The 18,590-nt window shown below is 51.2% G+C and overlaps 1 protein-coding gene across 5 annotated transcripts in view; it reads left to right on the plus strand.

Moving 5' to 3' along the window:
- Positions 1 to 18,590, plus strand: part of LOC125465337 (ral guanine nucleotide dissociation stimulator-like) — a 178,638-nt gene that overhangs the window by 145,692 nt on the left and 14,356 nt on the right. For all 5 annotated transcript variants that reach the window (XM_048558679.2, XM_048558677.2, XM_048558680.2 and 2 more), the window contains exons 3-10: positions 1,015 to 1,208; positions 2,188 to 2,259; positions 2,762 to 2,955; positions 3,977 to 4,098; positions 6,166 to 6,381; positions 8,560 to 8,663; positions 11,305 to 11,389; positions 18,251 to 18,328. In XM_048558679.2, coding sequence (XP_048414636.2) covers positions 1,015 to 1,208; positions 2,188 to 2,259; positions 2,762 to 2,955; positions 3,977 to 4,098; positions 6,166 to 6,381; positions 8,560 to 8,663; positions 11,305 to 11,389; positions 18,251 to 18,328 — 1,065 coding nt within the window. The remainder of the gene's footprint in view (positions 1 to 1,014; positions 1,209 to 2,187; positions 2,260 to 2,761; positions 2,956 to 3,976; positions 4,099 to 6,165; positions 6,382 to 8,559; positions 8,664 to 11,304; positions 11,390 to 18,250; positions 18,329 to 18,590) is intronic.

The following is an 18,590-nucleotide window of genomic DNA, read 5'->3' on the forward strand; positions in this document are numbered from 1 at the left end:
GAGTGGGCAAGTGGAACCTTGGTATGTCTCATTGCTGAGACGTGGCACCCCCCCAACCCCACCCCTACCCACAACAATGCAGCTGCCTTCTGTACTGAGCTAGAGTGGCAGGCTGGATTCTCTGTTCAACACCTCCCCTACAGTCCCTCCAGAGTTTCACTAACCGATCCCGTGAGGCTGTAATGAACCAATTAGAGAGCTGCAGCAAAATTCAATCTCTCTGCACCCATGTTCGTGTGGGCACTGCCCTGCTGTGGGGACAGAGGGCTCAGCTGATGAGCTTCAGGAGTGGCAATGTTTACCATTTCCCAGGCTGTGTCAGCCCTGGCGCTCTGAAAACAGAGTGTGCAGCTCAGTTACAGCTTCCACGACACTTGCCCCCCACCCCCGTACACTAGCATTCGTTGTGTGCGGTTTGTCACGCTGCACGCCTCCCTTTTTAGAGTTTAAAGGGACTGCACACCTCCACAGGAGCAGAGATACTCGGGGAATGCTGCACTGTCAGAGACAACGTCCTTCAGTTAAAATCCCAAACCAAGGCCCCGTCTGCCCTCTGCGATGGATGGAGAATATCCAAAGCAGTTCTTCCTGTTGGCTTGGCTGTCGTTTTACCTGATTATCTGGTTCATTACGATAATTGCTGTCTGTGCGTGTTTGCATTGTGCCTATTTGACGCATTTCCCTGTATTACGAGACTTCATAAAGTGTCCTTTAGGTGAGTTGTGATGTCCTCTCATTACCAAGGAAGCCACTCGGGATTAGTGCTGTCCGGACGGGTGACAAGCTCTCCTTTCTTCTATTATTCTGCCACTCCTCGGATAAACCCGTCTGAGTCATCAAGTATTCAGAATGTTTTGTTGTTGCTCGAACAGCTCACGTTGTCCAGGACAGCTTGAGCAGCAGAGATAACAGGGTGTCCAGTTTGTTGACTTGGCACAGAGTGTTCTCCCTGAAGTGCCTCCCTCCAGAGTGACCATATCCTGCCTTTTCTCCACCCGCCCCCCGCACTCACAGGTAGACAGCGAACCTGCCATGAACCTGTACGAAACATGCAAAGTGCGGACCATCAAGGCCGGGACGCTGGAGAAACTGGTGGAATACCTGGTCTCTGCCTTCAAAGGCAATGACTCCACCTACGTCACCATCTTCCTGTGCACCTACCGCGCCTTCGCCTCAACCAAACAAGTGTTAGACCTGCTGCTGAACAGGTAAAAGGGGAACCCAGAACTGGGAGTGGTTGAGGTGAATACCATAGACACAATAAAGTTAAACTCTAAATGCTTGAGAGAGAGAGAGAGACAGACAGACAGACAGAGACCGAGCAAGTACATGCTGGTAAGGTGGGAGGGGACAGGTGTAGGGCCAAATGGCCTGTTTCTGTGCTGTTCATTCAAGGTGCCCAGCTGATGCCACCAAGGGGTTACTCATTGGGTGGATAGGACAACGGGAGGTTAGTGGTTCCTGAAGCCACCTGTGGAAGTATGGTCAGAAAGGAGCTGTGTGCTGTTCACTGGTCGTTGAGCTCGTCTGGGATTGACTAGGTCTCTCTCGAAATGAGGTGAACTGGGCAAGTTATTGTATGCTGGTCCCCACTCCTGACCAGCTGACCCTGTCCACACAATGGATCCCACTTGGGATCTGAGGAGCACAGTCCCACAACTACTGGTACGACACAAACCATTGTGGACCAAAGCTGGGACCTTTAGGATTGGACAGCACAACCATTAACTAGTGTAGACCTACAAATCCCCTGAACTGACGGCTCCTGATTGCAGTGCGATGCAGGAGGCTGGGCCTATATTCTCGAGAGTTTAGAACAATGAGAGGGGATATCATTGAGGCAGACCGACTCCTTTCACAACTCAACAGGAAGGATGTTTTCCCAGGCTGGAACATTCCAGAAACAGGGCACACAGTCTCAGAGTAAGCAATGTAGGACTGAGATGAGGAGGAATTCCTTCACTGAGGGGTGAAGTCTTTAGCTCAGAGGGTGGCAGAAGCGTGAGTGTGATCAAGCTGGAGATCAACAGATTTCTAAAAATATCAAGGGATGTGGGGATAGTGTGGGAAAATGTTGTCAAGGCAGAGGGTCAGCTAGGATCTAGCACAATGGCGGAGTGGTTCAAGGGGCTGAATGGCCTAACCCCGTTTCTGTCATTGTTCTGACTTCTCTCGTACCTTTTACAGATATGGAAACTTGCACCAAATGAATGGAGACGTATCCAAGCTTACACCGGATGACCGGCTGGAACTGAAAAAGTAAGAACATCTTCCTGCTGTTGAGCCCTTGCGACTCACTGATACCCAGAAGGTTGAGTAGCCCGGAACAGTGCCTCCAAATGGGGATTATTTTTCTCAGGAAGGCTGGCTCATCTTCCTTGGTGATGGCAGTTCCCACTCATTTTCTCTGTGGCAGGGGAACCAGGCGGTAATCTCGGAAGCCATTTGGATCCGATTGACCTTTTTGATAAATAGAGGTTGCAGGACAGAATAGGGCTGTGACCATCGCTGGGCAGAAAGGAAACTCTGCCAGGTCTTCCTCTGGGATCTGTCTACTCTTAATACATCCTGACAGTAGTTACTCTGTGAAAGGGAAGGCAGTGATGAACTACATGAGCTGCCCCTATCCACCTGGATCAATGTGACCTGTCCAGCCTCTCATCGGTCACCTCTAAGTAGAAGCCCTGGGAGCCATGTTCTTTGTTTAGTTTTGCGGAAAACATTTGCAGAGTGTTTACCAGCCGCTTCCTTTTTCTTTAAGAACCATTTCATCGATCCTGGGAGCCTGGCTCGATCAGTATTCTGAAGATTTCCGGAAACCACCGGATTACTCCTGCCTGAAGCATCTCTACGCCTACATCCGTCAGATGTTCCCTGGATCAGACCTGCAGCGTCGCGCTCAAGTCCTCCTTGGCACCTTCCAAAGGCACAAGGAAGCAGAGCCTGATCAGGACGGTATGACACCCCTGACTCAAACCCCTTACCCCACCACCACCCCAAACCAACACCCACAACCCACTGACTTCTGCTGCGCAGTCGCTAGCACATTCCTCTGCAAGTCGCAACGTTCTGACCTTCCAGTCCCGCATGGAGGGGGGGAAAACCACCTTAAACCCCCAGCCCCATCTGCCTGCTCAGGTGGATGTAAGAAATCCCAAGACTGCTATTTTGAAGAAGTTCAGCAGAAATATCACAACAGGGCACAGAGGGAAAATTGTAGGGGCAACAAACAAAAACATTGACAAGGTTAAAAGCCTTTGTCCTCGCCTGTGTGAATGTAAACAAGTTCCTTCTGTTGCTGTAAATGTCCTACCAGTAACACACTGTTGCAGAATGTTAATACGCAGTATATCTACACGTGGTTAGTCAGTGGTCACACTCTGTGTTTCTGGCTTTTTAGATTGCATCGTCACCCCAACCACTAGCCGAAGCAAATTGCACTTACGTAGCAATTGTAACAGAATGAAATGTCCCAGAAATAGCATCATCAAACAAGACTTGGCTACACATTAGAGTTTACGGTTTTAAAGATTATCCTTAAGAAGGAGTGGGGGTTAGCCGAGGAGTGAGTGTGTGTGAGTCTTTTCATATGCGTGTGAGAGAAAAGGGTAATGGTATGTGTCTGAAAGGGGTAATTGTCGTGTGTGTGTCTGTCTGTGTGTCTGTGTGTGTGTGTGTCTGTGTGTGTGTGTGTGTCTGTGTGTGTGTGTGTGTCTGTGTGTGTGTGTGTGTCTGTGTGTGTGTGTGTCTGTGTGTGTGTGTCTGTGTGTGTGTGTCTGTGTGTGTGTGTCTGTGTGTGTGTGTCTGTGTGTGTGTCTCTGTCTGTCTGTGTGTGTCTCTGTCTGTCTGTGTGTGTCTCTGTCTGTCTGTGTGTGTCTCTGTCTGTGTGTCTGTGTGTCTGTGTGTCTGTGTGTGTGTGTGTGTGTGTGTGTGTTAATTGTAACTCTAGTTAACACTATTGGTTGTGTCATTCCAGCACCTGATCACAGTAGCTGCACCGACACACTGGTGGAGGAGAATGGGTTTGAAGATGAAAAGCCTGATTTCCTCTCGTTCATTGCAAGTGTGGTGGCCGAGCAGTTTACATTAATGGATGCGGTGAGTAATGCATCACACTTCGGAATTATTCTGTTGCGAAAACACTTGAACGATCGAATGTGATAACCAGCCAGCACTTCCTTCCTGCACCCTCAGAAAGGTTTTTATCCTTTTGTCTTCGATTCATTCCGGTCACATTATGTTGCCACTATCTAAACAAGCTCTCGGCAGTTCTGTTATTTTCCGCCCCATGGTTGAAGTTCAGTTCTGAGGTTGGTTTCCGCAGCAACAACTTTCTACAGAGGAAACCCCCCAGTGCTTTTCCTGCGTGAATGTTTTTACTTTATGACTCTGCTGTTTGCTGGAAAACACGAGGTGGACTTCCTGACCCAGAGCCCTGGCAATATTCTGAGGTGAAAGAACCCTGATTTTATTGCATAGGGCGAGCTTCAGAGCCATATTTATGATGAGGTGCAGCAGACCTTAGGCTGGGACATTGCTCCAACATAAAGGATCAAATCTGGGGAACATGCGAAAGCCATTCAGCCCTCCAGCCTGTTCTACTTTTATGGTCAGAATGCTCTTAAATTATCGTTTAATCAGAATATTAATGAAACAGATTTGTTTGTGGAACAAATGTGATGGAAGATGCTCAGTTCGTCCTGCTGGGTGCAGCTGGAAAACACTCAAGAATCCCATCTGGGACAAAGCAGCCCATTTCAGTGACACCCCATCTATCACCTTTGACATTCACGTCCTCCATTACCAATGCTCACTGTCGGCAGTGTGTACCTTCTACTAGATGCAACACAGTCATTTGCCAAGACTTCTTCAATGGCACTTTCCAAACCCGTGAGCTGTTCCAGGTGGAAGGACAAGATACTTGGGAACACCACCTGCTGTGAGTTCCCATTCAAGCCACTCCCCATCCTGACTCTTGACGATATAGAGCCATAGAAATATACAGCACGGAAGCAAACCTTTTGGTCCAACTCATCTATGCTGAGCATATATCCTATATAAATCTAGTCCCATTTGCCAGCTTTTATCCCATATCCTTCCAAAACCCTTCCTATTCATATACCCATCCAGATGCCTTTTAAATGTTGTAATTGTACCAGCATCCACCACATTCTCTGACAGCTCATTCCATACACGCACCACCCTCTGTGTGAAAATGTTGCCCCTTAGGTCCTTTTTTTAATATCTTGCCTTTCTCTCACCTTAAACCTATGCTTTCTAGTTTTGGACTCTACCCTGGGGAAAAGACCTTGTCTATTTCCCCTATCCATGCCCCTCATGGTTTTATAAACCTCTATAAGGTCACACCTCAGCCTTTGACACTGTAGGGAAAATAGCCCCAGCCTATTCACCTTCTCCCTACAGCTCAAGCCCTCCGACCCTGGCAACATCCTTGTAAATCTTTTCTGATTCCTTTGTAGTTTCACAACATCCTTCCTATAGCAAGGAGACCGGAATTTCATGCACTACTCCAAAAGTGGCCGAACCAACTGCCCTGTCTCAAGTCCTGTACTCAGTGCACTGACCAATAATGTTGACTGTTCATTCATTGTCACCGGAACTCCCTTCCCTAGCTACCAAACGAATGCGCCAACCCCACTTGGAGCTGCACGAATGTTCCCTCTACACTCGGCGTCTGTGCAGCTGCTTCAACGGTCTGTGCATGGCGAATGGTGTCGGCACCAAATTAACTTCCAGTTCCAGAAGTCACTGCAGTATGCAGGCCTGCAAGGTGTAGCCAGAGAGAATGCTGGTCACTACCAGCTTCTCCAGTGAAGTTGGTGAGATGTGGTAAATACTGCCTAGCCAGCCGTGCCCTTGTGCTCAGACTGAATGAAAATAAACTCATTTCTCTGAGGTAATGAAATGTGAGGCTGGATGAACACAGCAGGCCCAGCAACATCTCAGGAGCACAAAAGCTGACGTTTCGGGCCTAGACGTCGGCTTTTGTGCTCCTGAGATGCTGCTGGGCCTGCTGTGTTCATCCAGCCTCACATTTCATTATCTTGGATTCTCCAGCATCTGCAGTTCCCATTATCTCTCTTTTCTCTGAGGTATCTGTGTTGCAAGGATGTCCATTTATGAAATTTGATTTCTGTGTTACAGGAATTGTTCAAGAAAGTTGTTCCATATCACTGCCTGGGAAGCATTTGGTCCCAGAGAGACAAGAAGGGGAAGGAGCATCTGGCGCCCACCATCCGCGCGACAGTCGCGCAGTTTAACAGAGTCACAAACTGTGTCATTGCAACATGCCTGTGCGACAAGACCCTGAAACCCCAGCAGAGAGCTAAGATCATCGAGAGGTGGATTGAGGTGGCCAGGGTAAGTTGATCAGGAGCTGGACCTGCTCAATGGGAATGCACTGAGTGAGAGGCTGAGGCTTAATTCAGTCAGAGGAGGGTAAGGTGTAGAATGCTTCCTGTCACTAACCCCTACAGTCCTAAACCCCTCCATCACTATACACAGAGTGTATGTTCAAGTCTCACACCAGCTGGGGTTACCACCGAGGTGTCTCTCCCTCTCAGTCCCTCGCCTTGCTTGAGGTGCAGTGATTCTCAGGTTAAACCAGACCCAGTTGTGTCTCTAATGAGAGAACAGTCCGAGTGTCCTCTGGGACTGGTGACTCTTACTGTCTCTTTTATTTCCCTCTCCTGCTGTGAGACACTCTTTACACCTAACCATCCTGACTAGGTGTCTGGTCACATGGCCCAGTATATCCTGTGTGGCTCGGTGTAACGTTTTGCTTTATAAAGTTCTTGTAAAGCACTTTGGGGTGTTTTGTGACTTTTAAAAGTGCTCCACAAATATAAGTTGTTGTTGTTGGCTGGGGTACCAAGGCAGGAAAAACCATGAAGGTGTCCTAAAGTCGGGCAGTGGTCAAGCCCCAGGAGGCTGGTGGGTTGCCGCCTCTGTGAATGTATCCCTGGAGGTTTCATCATGTGATGACCAGCCACTCATGCTATTGGCTGTCGGACATGTCAGTCAGGAGGCACCGCCTTGGTACACGCTCATCAGAACGTCAAGGGCTCACCTTTGCCTGTTTGGACACTCCTTGGCCTGTAGATCAAACAACCCCCTTCCCCTGATCTCCGATCATTTCTACAAGGAATAAGCGACAGAGAAAGTGAGAACAGCATGACGTTTATTTCTAAGACTCCCAGTGACTTCCATCCAGGTGTTTATTCAATGTCCAGGTGATTATTCTTCACTTGCTGGAGACTTTAGGACAGCTCTGAAGGGCGGCCAGTCTGAGAGGGAGCTGCCCAGATGGCAAGCAGCTGGACGACTCTGGAGTGGAAGATTTAAATAAAAGAAGCTCCTTGAAAAACAGTATGACATGACACCATTACTGGATTAATGATCTAGAACCTAAGAAAGTTCTGGATTCACATCTCAGCATGGTAGATGGTGAAATGTGAATTCGGTAAAAGTTGTCAAGATAGCCCCCATCGGTTCACTACTGTCATTTCATAGAATCCCTACAGTGTGGAAATAGGCCATTCAACCCATCCATGTCCACACCCACCCTCTGAAGAGCATTCCTCCCAGAGCCAACCCCATCACAGTAAGCTGGCATTTCCCATGGCTAGCCCACCTAGCTTGCACATTCTGGACACGACAGGTAATTTAGCACAGCCAGTCCGCCTGACCAGCACATCTTTGGACTGTGGGAAGAAACCGGAGCACCCGGAGGAAACCCGCACAGACACAGGGAGCATGTACAATCTCCACACAGACGGTTGCCCGAGGGTAGAATCAAACCTGGGTCCCTGGCGCTGTGATCAGAGATAATGGGAACTGCAGATGCTGGCGAATCCGAGATAACAAAGTGTGGGGCTGGATGAACACAGCAGGTCCAGCAGCATCTTCGGAGCACAAAAGCTGACGTTTCGGGCCTAGACCCTTCATCAGAGAAGCTGATGATGAAGGGTCTAGGCCCGAAACGTCAGCTTTTGTGCTCCGAAGATGCTGCTGGGCCTGCTGTGTTCATCCAGCCTCACACTTTGTTATCTCTTTCCCTGGAGCTGTGAGGCAGCAGCTGACTACTGAGCCGCCATGCCCTTCATGTAATGTCTCTGACGTGGCTGTTTAGAGGCTCAGGTCTATGATTAAGACTCAAATCTCACTGTGGTAGAATATGTGTTCATTTCATTAATAAAAGGGAAAAAAATTTGGAGTTGGAAATTAATCTCAATAAATGTGAGCACAAAACTAACATTAATTGTTTCAAAACCCATCTGATTCACCAATTTCCTTCTGAGGACAGAAATCTGCCATTCTTACCCAGTTATGACCTGCATGTGACTCCAGTCCCAAAGCAATGGAGTTGTCCATGAACTGCTCCCTGAGGAATTAGGATAGGCCAATAAATGTTGGGCTAGCCAGTGGTACCTCCATCCCATGAAAAGTTTTATATAATAAATACTTCATATATATATATAAAACACTGAGTTTAAAACCTTGCTTCTTAGCAGCTGGTTTTGTTTCTCTTCACCACAGGAATGCAGAATCTTCAAAAATTTCTCCTCGTTACGGGCCATTCTCTCTGCGTTACAGTGCAACTCAGTTCACAGGCTGAAGAAGAGTTGGGATGAAGTGTCAAGGTAGGAACGCGATGTAGACATAGTTTCCTTCGTTGTTCTTTTTTTTAATTCTGTTACTTGGTGTTTGTTCTTCATTTGGGAGGAGTTGATGGTTTCTTGAATGTCTCTTTATAGGGATTTGCTGCTGAAAGCCTCGATCTGCTCACGTTAACTCTCAATTTACGATGGCGGCCTAGTGGTGATGTCTCTGGGGGTTGGGGGGGGATGGTGACCATTTCGAAGTTCAGGGCTTCAGATCTGACCATGGTAAACTAGCATTCATTTAATTAGTAAAGAAAAAGAAATGTGGAATCTCCATAATGATGAGCACAAAACTATCTGAGGAAGGGTGACTCGACCTAAAACGTTAACTCTGATTTCTCTCCACAGATGCTGCCAAATCTGCTGAGCTTTTCTGGCAATTTTTGTTTTTGTTGTGACAAAGCTATCATTAATTGTTTCGAAACCTGTCTGACTCACCAATATCCTTTCCAGAAGGAAATGGCCATTCTTACCCAGTCCTGACCTACATGTGACTCCAGACCCACAGCAATGGGAATAGCTCATAGCTGACCCCTGAACTGGTTTAGCAAGCCATTCTGTTCAAGGAATATTAGTGATGGGCATGTCCCATGAGCATATGAAAAGAGTTAACCCGATTTAATTCAGTGCTGTCTTGGATGTCCCACCATTTTCCGCCCTCAATTAAAATCAAGCTTTTTGCAAAACCTGTTGCCCATAACCCAACTTGTACCCATTATCCCTGTGCTCACTGACCTACATCCCTAGCACAAAGTACCTCCATTTTCAATCACATGGTCTCACCCTCCCTAAGTCCATGATGCTGCCCAACTCTGTGAAATGTCTGTGCTGCTTCGGTTTCTGCCTCTTGTGAATCCCTGATTTTCAATCTCTGCAGCATCATTGACCATCCATTTCAGCCTTTTGGCCCCTAAGCTCTGGAAGCACCTTCCTAAATCTCTCCAATTCTATCTGGTCACCCTGATATAGGAAGGATACCATTAAGCTAGAGAGGGTTCGGAAGAGATTTACCAGGGTGTTGCCATGTATGGAAGGTTTGAGTTATAAAGCAAAGCTGGATAGGCTGGGACTTTTTTCACTGGAGTGTAGGAAACTGAGAGGTAACCTTATAGAGATTTATAAAATCATGAGGGGTATAGATAGGGTTAATGATAAGTGCCTTTTCTCTAGGGTGGGGGATTTCAAGACTAGAGGGCATATTTTTAAGGTGAGAGGCAAGAGATTTTAAAGAAGATGAGGGGCATATCTTTTACACAGAGGGTGGTTTGTGTGTGGAATGTACGTCCTGAGGAAGTGGTGGATGCAGGCACAGTTACAACATTTCAAAGACATTTAGATAAGCCCATGAATAGGAAAGGTTTAGAGGGATATGGACCAGGAGCAGGCAGGTGGGACTAATCTGGTTGGGAAATTGGTCAGCATGGTTTGGTTGGTTCAAAGGGTCTGTTTTTGTGCTCAATAACCCTATCACCTTAAAATGTCTCTCCGAGTGAACACTTAGCCGCCTGCCCTAACACATCTTCATGCAACTCGATTCTAATTGCTCTTTGATAATGTTACTGTGAAGCTGCCTGAGACATTGCTGTACCTTTTTAAAGATGCCACATGAATGCAGGCATTTGTTGCGGTTCATGTCCTCTCATTCTTTGCGTGACTGAGCATTCTTGCTGTGTGAATAGAACATCTCAGCTAAGCCTTATCTTGGTTCCTGGTTAACATCGAATCCTCCCCAGAGCCTGAGAGTGTGATATGCAGCCATGGCAGCCTCCCTGCTACCTGTGCTGATAATAGCTAACACAGCCCAAACATACTGTGACAGTAACCAGTTACTGTCTTTAAATACTAGACCACCTTGGAAACTTTGATTCATCAATAGCTGCAACACTTTTGGAATTTTTTGATTCTTTCCCACAGAACCCATCTAGATAAATCATCAATTTACAGCATAATACACTCAAAGAAACTCTATCACACATGTGCTTTATAGTGCGCTATCTAGATAGCGGAAATTCTGGTCAGGATTTAACTGCTCCCTGTCGCATGGGAACTCAGGATGCTGCTGGTTGTCCAGTTGTGGTGTTGTCAGACTGGGATTCTGACTCTCTGCGACATCAGTCATGCGCTGTTTGGGACCCCATTGGTTTGGCTTGTATTCGCTAATGTTCAAAGCAATAAGGGAGTGACGTTTAATCCCTACACATTGCATGCAAATCATCGTTACCTGGTGAAGAAGCCAGAGATTTAATTTTTTTAGTGGAATACAGGGATTTGTACTGTCACAGTTACCTTGGATCAATCATCATTAATCTATTGTTCAGGAATCCATTGTATGTGTTACATGTAATGCTGTATAGTGACGGGCAAGATACACTTATTACACTTGTTAGTTCTCCAGCTGACCACAAATATAAACTCAGTATAGAAGTGGACAAGTCAGAGATAACTCTGTCCTGTTTTGTGAGTATTCCAGCCTTTATCCCTGGAATAAGAATTTGGTTAGTTCTGATCATCAGTGTTTCCGTGAGTATAGGTAGATGCTCCACTGTTATTGGTTTTCTTGAGAGAATCGTGTGTCTTTTTATTTCGCCTAACATTTGTGCCTCTGGTTGGAATTGCACAGAGAGAACATCCGAATATTCCAGGAGCTGTCAGAAATCTTCTCCGATGACAACAACCACTCCTTGAGCCGTGAGCTCCTCATCAAGGTAAGAGCTGTCTAATGGTCTTACGAACCGGTGCAGGGGGAGGCGTGAGTTGGCCACTGCTTCACTCAAGGGGCTGTGCACCCGTGTGGGAGCTGATGATGGGGCCAAGGGAGAGGTGCTGCGGTTCTCTGTTACCATGTAAACACACAGTCACGCACACTGTGCGGGATATTTTGGCCTGTAAAAGGCAGCTGTTGTGGTTAAACTTGATAGGATACTTGCGTCAGTAAGGACAGTCTTTGGTATAAAATAAGTTTACAAACAAACAAGCAAGAAACCAGAGTAGGCCACTCAGCCCTTCTTGAGTCATGCTGTACCATTCAGCAAGACCACGGCTGATCTGATTTTAACCTCAACTCCACTGTGCTGCATACCCCCAATAATCTTTCATCCCCTTGGTCATCAAGACCCCGGCCCCTTTAAAAATATTTAAAGATTCTACATCCACTGTCTTTTGAAGAGGGGAATTTGAAAGAGTCTCAATCCTGAGAGAAAAAGAAATGTTGCATTTGAGAGTCTGTTTTAAATGGGCACCCCCTTATTTTTAAACAGTGGCCCCCTGACAGTGTTAAACAGTGGCCCCCTGACAAACTTACCAAAGAAGATTGAAAGCATTTGGGCATCTGAAGTGCTTTCAACAGTAAAACCAGTTTGCTGGAAGCGTGATGGTACTGAGTGGCTGATTTTAAAGTGCTGCAAAAGAGTTGTGATGTGGTCGGGTGACAATCTTTCGATTTCTTGGAAACAGAGTTCTGGTCAGTATTTTTGAGCTGGTAGAGTGGAGACCAAATGGCAGGATGTGGTCATGCACTCAGTAGTTAACTAGTGGTGTTTTCAAACCTGCCTCCGAGCTCTTGCAGACACCTCGCTCTCTCTCTCTCTCTCTCTCTCGCGTTCTCTCTCTCTCGCCCGCGCGCGCTCGCCCCTCTCCGCCCGCGCGCGCTCGCCCCTCTCCGCCCGCGCGCGCTCGCCCCTCTCCGCCCGCGCGCGCTCGCCCCTCTCCGCCCGCGCGCGCTCGCCCCTCTCCGCCCGCGCGCGCTCGCCCCTCTCCGCCCGCGCGCGCTCGCCCCTCTCCGCCCGCGCGCGCTCGCCCCTCTCCGCCCGCGCGCGCTCGCCCCTCTCCGCCCGCGCGCGCTCGCCCCTCTCCGCCCGCGCGCGCTCGCCCCTCTCCGCCCGCGCGCGCTCGCCCCTCTCCGCCCGCGCGCGCTCGCCCCTCTCCGCCCGCGCGCGCTCGCCCCTCTCCGCCCGCGCGCGCTCGCCCCTCTCCGCCCGCGCGCGCTCGCCCCTCTCCGCCCGCGCGCGCTCGCCCCTCTCCGCCCGCGCGCGCTCGCCCCTCTCCGCCCGCGCGCGCTCGCCCCTCTCCGCCCGCGCGCGCTCGCCCCTCTCCGCCCGCGCGCGCTCGCCCCTCTCCGCCCGCGCGCGCTCGCCCCTCTCCGCCCGCGCGCGCTCGCCCCTCTCCGCCCGCGCGCGCTCGCCCCTCTCCGCCCGCGCGCGCTCGCCCCTCTCCGCCCGCGCGCGCTCGCCCCTCTCCGCCCGCGCGCGCTCGCCCCTCTCCGCCCGCGCGCGCTCGCCCCTCTCCGCCCGCGCGCGCTCGCCCCTCTCCGCCCGCGCGCGCTCGCCCCTCTCCGCCCGCGCGCGCTCGCCCCTCTCCGCCCGCGCGCGCTCGCCCCTCTCCGCCCGCGCGCGCTCGCCCCTCTCCGCCCGCGCGCGCTCGCCCCTCTCCGCCCGCGCGCGCTCGCCCCTCTCCGCCCGCGCGCGCTCGCCCCTCTCCGCCCGCGCGCGCTCGCCCCTCTCCGCCCGCGCGCGCTCGCCCCTCTCCGCCCGCGCGCGCTCGCCCCTCTCCGCCCGCGCGCGCTCGCCCCTCTCCGCCCGCGCGCGCTCGCCCCTCTCCGCCCGCGCGCGCTCGCCCCTCTCCGCCCGCGCGCGCTCGCCCCTCTCCGCCCGCGCGCGCTCGCCCCTCTCCGCCCGCGCGCGCTCGCCCCTCTCCGCCCGCGCGCGCTCGCCCCTCTCCGCCCGCGCGCGCTCGCCCCTCTCCGCCCGCGCGCGCTCGCCCCTCTCCGCCCGCGCGCGCTCGCCCCTCTCCGCCCGCGCGCGCTCGCCCCTCTCCGCCCGCGCGCGCTCGCCCCTCTCCGCCCGCGCGCGCTCGCCCCTCTCCGCCCGCGCGCGCTCGCCCCTCTCCGCCCGCGCGCGCTCGCCCCTCTCCGCCCGCGCGCGCTCGCCCCTCTCCGCCCGCGCGCGCTCGCCCCTCTCCGCCCGCGCGCGCTCGCCCCTCTCCGCCCGCGCGCGCTCGCCCCTCTCCGCCCGCGCGCGCTCGCCCCTCTCCGCCCGCGCGCGCTCGCCCCTCTCCGCCCGCGCGCGCTCGCCCCTCTCCGCCCGCGCGCGCTCGCCCCTCTCCGCCCGCGCGCGCTCGCCCCTCTCCGCCCGCGCGCGCTCGCCCCTCTCCGCCCGCGCGCGCTCGCCCCTCTCCGCCCGCGCGCGCTCGCCCCTCTCCGCCCGCGCGCGCTCGCCCCTCTCCGCCCGCGCGCGCTCGCCCCTCTCCGCCCGCGCGCGCTCGCCCCTCTCCGCCCGCGCGCGCTCGCCCCTCTCCGCCCGCGCGCGCTCGCCCCTCTCCGCCCGCGCGCGCTGTCTGTCTCTCTCTCGCGTGCGCGCGCTCTCCCTCTCGCGTTGGCTGTCTCGCGCGCTCTCTCGCGGAGCTTGCACTCAGAAAGCTGGCCACCAGTTGGCTGAGTATCATGCACAGGCTTGCTGATGGGGGTTTTGCTGAAGGCAGAGAAGTTGAGAACTGGCAGCATGTTGCCGGTAAAACCCTGGTGATTCCAGGTATACGCTGTTTACAACATGACCTGTTTTCTGTTAAAGAGATTATTATCTGAGATAACAAGGTGTGGAGCTGGAGGAACACAGCAGGCCGGGCAGCATGAGAGGAGCAGGAAAGCTGACGTTTTGGGTTTGCACCCTTCTTCAGAAACTGAAGAAAATTTTGAGATTGATTTTAACGCTCTCCCCCCACCACCCCACTCGCCAAAACCACCAACTCTCAACGTGGGCGTCATCACTTGATTACCTGGGCTTACAGTGAGTTTGCAAGCTCAGTGGAGGGTGACACTTGCACTGAGATCTCCAAATGCTTGGGTTAGAGGAGGAAAGGAGGCTTGACTGTCATGGACTGTTGGTCTAGTTGGGCCGAATGGCCTGTTTCCACACTGAGGGATTCTATGCTAGAAGAGGCGGGAAGAGCGCAGCATCTCGAGGCAGAGGCTGGGATAGGAACAGGAAATGGAGATGGTACTTAGTGGCTTCACGAGTGTGATTCATGCTCACTCCTTCATCTCTGCTCACACACTAAGGCAGAATGCTAACAGGAAAAGGTACAAGGATGTTTCCTGGCGCTCGGTGGTATGACGGTTCGGAAAAGCTGGGACGGTTCTCCGGCTGAGAGGAGATTTGGTGAGGGTCCGGACAGAGTAACTGGGCAGAAACTGTTCATATTGGCCAAAGTGTGGAGAAGCTGAGGTGATTGGCAGATCCACCAGCGGCAGCATGAGGAACCGCTTGATGTATCTCAGGGGGCCAGAGGGCTGCTGTGTCGAGAGAGAGAGGGGTGGGGGGGAGGTGGAGGGAGAGAGGTGGGGGCGGAGAGAGATGGGGGAGGAGGTGGAGGGGGGTAGAGAGAGAGTGGGGGTGGGGGGTACCTGGTGTTGGTTTAACTTGACAGACACCACTGCCTCAGGTTAGGGCAGCGGTTCAACAGTGCAGTTAGCTCAGTTGGCTGAGCAGCTGATCTGCAATGCAGAGTGACGCCAACAGTGTGAGCTCGATTCCTGTCACCGACTAAGGTTACATCAGACTTTATTATGCAGTGAGTGGTTGGGATCTGGAATGCATTTCCTGAGTCTGTGGTGGAGACAGACCCAAACACGGTGTTCGAAAGGGAATTCAATAATTATCTGATTTGGAATTAAGTTACTGGGAAAATGTGGGGGAGTGGGACTAGCTGAGTTTCTCCTGCAGGGGTAGCAGAGATGAATGGTTCTTTTTGCTGTATCTACACCATGATTTTGTATCAATTTTTCACTCTCGGGATATGGGTGTTGCTAGCTAGGTCCATTCTTAATTTTCTGAAGATGGGTCTAGGCCCGAAACATCAGCTTTCCTGCTCCTCTGATGCTGCTTGGCCTGCTGTGTTCACCCGGCTCCACACCGCTTTATCTCCCATTCTTAATTACCCTGAAGAGGGAAGAGGTGAACATCCTACTCGAACAGCTCATTCCCTGTGCGGTCGGGACACTCACAGCACTGTTAGGAAAGGATCTGACCCAGCAACAGTGAAGGATCTTTGAAATGGTTCCATGTCAGGAGAGTGTGCATCTTTGAGGGGCTGGCGTTCCCATCCATCTGCTGCTCTCTATAATCTTCAAAAGACTCCGTTTTCAGGATTTTAGGGGTAAAGAAATTGAGCATAGGATAGGTCAAGTGGCCTCCTGCAGAGCTGTAAGTATCTGATCCACAGCAGCTGAGGGTGGTTGGGGAGCAGTGTGTTTCAGGACTTCTGTTCAACTGAACTGTTAAGCTGAGTTGAAGCCCTCGTTATAACATCTCTCGTTTACATAAGACATAGCAGCAAGTGTAGGCCATTTGGCCCCTCCAATATCCTCCACCATCCAATAAGTACACAGCTGATTTGTTTGTGGCCTTCATCCCACTTTTCTGCCTGCATCCTCCACTCCCATGATCCTTGACTTCATTATCAGTCAGAACTGTCCCTCTTCAGTCTTGACTGTTGATTTCCGAGCCTCTATTGCTCCCCGGAAAAGAGACTAGTTGCTTTAAGGGTGGCCGTTCCTCCTCGTCCTGTCTTCAATGGCACCTTCCCACCCCTGCACCATTCTGAAACTGTGTGACCTCCAAGTTCCAGATTCGCCTACAAAAGGAAAGTTCTGACAGCAACCACACACTGAAGGCCCTTTAGAATCATTTACATTTCATTGCCTCGCCTCCTTTTTAAACTCCAATGTATGTAGGCCCTAGAAACGGCCTGTCATAGCTGAGGCAGCACTTACAACCCTTTAGGTGAAGGCGGAGTGGGAGTTGGGGTGGTGTGGGAGTGTCCATGCTTCCCAGAGCAGAGAGTCAGTAATGTCAAGAGCAAGAAAGAAATGAAGTGAGTTTCTTAGACTATGTACCATGACGTACATGGAATAGTGTAGGTTAGATGGGCTTCAAATCGGTATGAGAGGTTGGCACAACATCGCGGGCCGAAGGGCCTGTACTATGCTGTTATGTTCTATGTTCTATCTTGGTGTAGCCTGGTAACCACAGGGTGGGTAGGTAGGAGGGAGGGGTTTGAGTGTAGAAATCTGCTGAGCAGGTACGATGAAGACGATGTGGTGGCAGGAGGGTTCCCAATTCTGTATCTCTTGTTGCAAATATGCTGTCTGATTTCCTGCACAGGCATGGTACGCAGCGTGAGATAAAACCCAAATGCTTATCTCTCCATTAACTCTTGCTGACATCGGAATGGTCTCTGTGAAATACTTTGACAGTATTTCCCTTCCGCTTAAGCCTCTGTCTGAAAGCTGTTTGTGGGCTAGTGATCTGTTTGTGCGTGTGCGTGCGCGCACGCACTGAGGCCTGGTGCAGACTCAGTCCCCATCCCTTGTCAGTCAGACGGTCACATGCTGCCAACACTAACAGCCTGAAGTTAGGAAACAGCTCCCAGAATAGACTAAGTGGCCTCTTAGACCTGCTGTATCACGCAATGGGATTGTGGCTAACCTTGCACCTCAATACCAGCCATTCACACGATCCCCATATCTTCTAATTCCTTCTGTGCACAGACATCTATTGACCTCTCCAATATCCCCACTGACTGTACTTCCACAGGCCTCTGGGTTGGAGAATTCCAAAGAATCACGATCCTCTGCATGAAGAAATTTGTCCTCCTGTACTTAAATATCCTCAACCAAACATCCTTCCCAGTGGAGATAACAAGGTGTCGAGCTGGATGAACATGCTCTTCTGATGTTGCTTGGCCTGCTGTGTTCACCCAGCTCTACACCTTGTCATCTCCGATTCTCCAGCATCTGCAGTTCCTACTGTCTCCTTCCCAGTAGGACCACTGGGGGACAGTCAGGAACAGGGTATCCATTTCTTCCTCGTTCCCAGCTCAGAGGTATGAGCAACAACAGTATCTTGGAATTTGAACATCTATTTCATTGTTCATACATGGACATGAATGAGTAGTGTGCTCCTCTTCAAGTTTAAAGCTTGTGAGTTTGTAGTCACATTCTGGAGAGCTATGGACTGTCTTTAGACTGACACCACAGTGAGATGCTGAAGGTACGCTGCACTGTCAGAAAGACCTCCACCTGGGATGTATTCGGCCCTGTTTTGCCACTTGCGTTACGTGCCATTTTGAGGATGTGGGCTGTGAGCTCGCTCCAGAATCCTGGCCAACAATTGACCCTCCGTCAGCAACCCAGAAACAAATGGGACGTTATTACGTGGCTGCCTGTGGGAGCTTGCTGTGCCAAATTGGCTGCAGCATTTCAAAACTGACCGTGCTTCAAACCTCAGCAGTGTAAAGTGCTTTGGGACCATCCGGGGTGGGAGATAGTGGAAGGCGTTATATAAATGCAAGTTTGCCTTGTCACCGTTGCCCGGGTGACGGATAGATTGACTTCCTTTGTTTACATCCCAGGCCAAAATGTCATTGTGCTGCCACCTAGAGGAAAGGCCTGGTTTCGTAACTGGCACCACCTCATGTAATGGCTTTGTCCAACAACATAGAGTTGGTGTTGCTGTCCTGAGATTCTTGCTGCGTCTGACTCCAACTTTTTTTTAAAAAAATTTCACCTCTAGGAGGGAACTTCGAAGTTTGCCACGCTTGATATCAACCCCAAAAGGGCTCAGAAACGACAACAGCAGCAAAAGGAAATGGTAGGTCAACTTCCGAGATCACAAAACAAAAACTGTTCTGAAAACGTTTTCATGAATTTAAGGGGAGGCAATAACACGATCACTAGACTATTAATCCGGAGACCCCGACTCTTTCCCCGCCCCCCCCAATACACACACCCCCCCCACCCCGTTATGTTCTCGGTACCCGGGTTTGAATCCAACCACTGCAGAAGCTGGATTAGAATTCCACAGAAGAAAAGAATCTGAATTAAGTATGACGATGGCCAGAAATCCCTTGTCA

The sequence above is a fragment of the Stegostoma tigrinum genome, chromosome 29 (genome assembly GCF_030684315.1).
Source record: "Stegostoma tigrinum isolate sSteTig4 chromosome 29, sSteTig4.hap1, whole genome shotgun sequence".
Taxonomy (NCBI): Eukaryota; Metazoa; Chordata; class Chondrichthyes; order Orectolobiformes; family Stegostomatidae; genus Stegostoma; species Stegostoma tigrinum.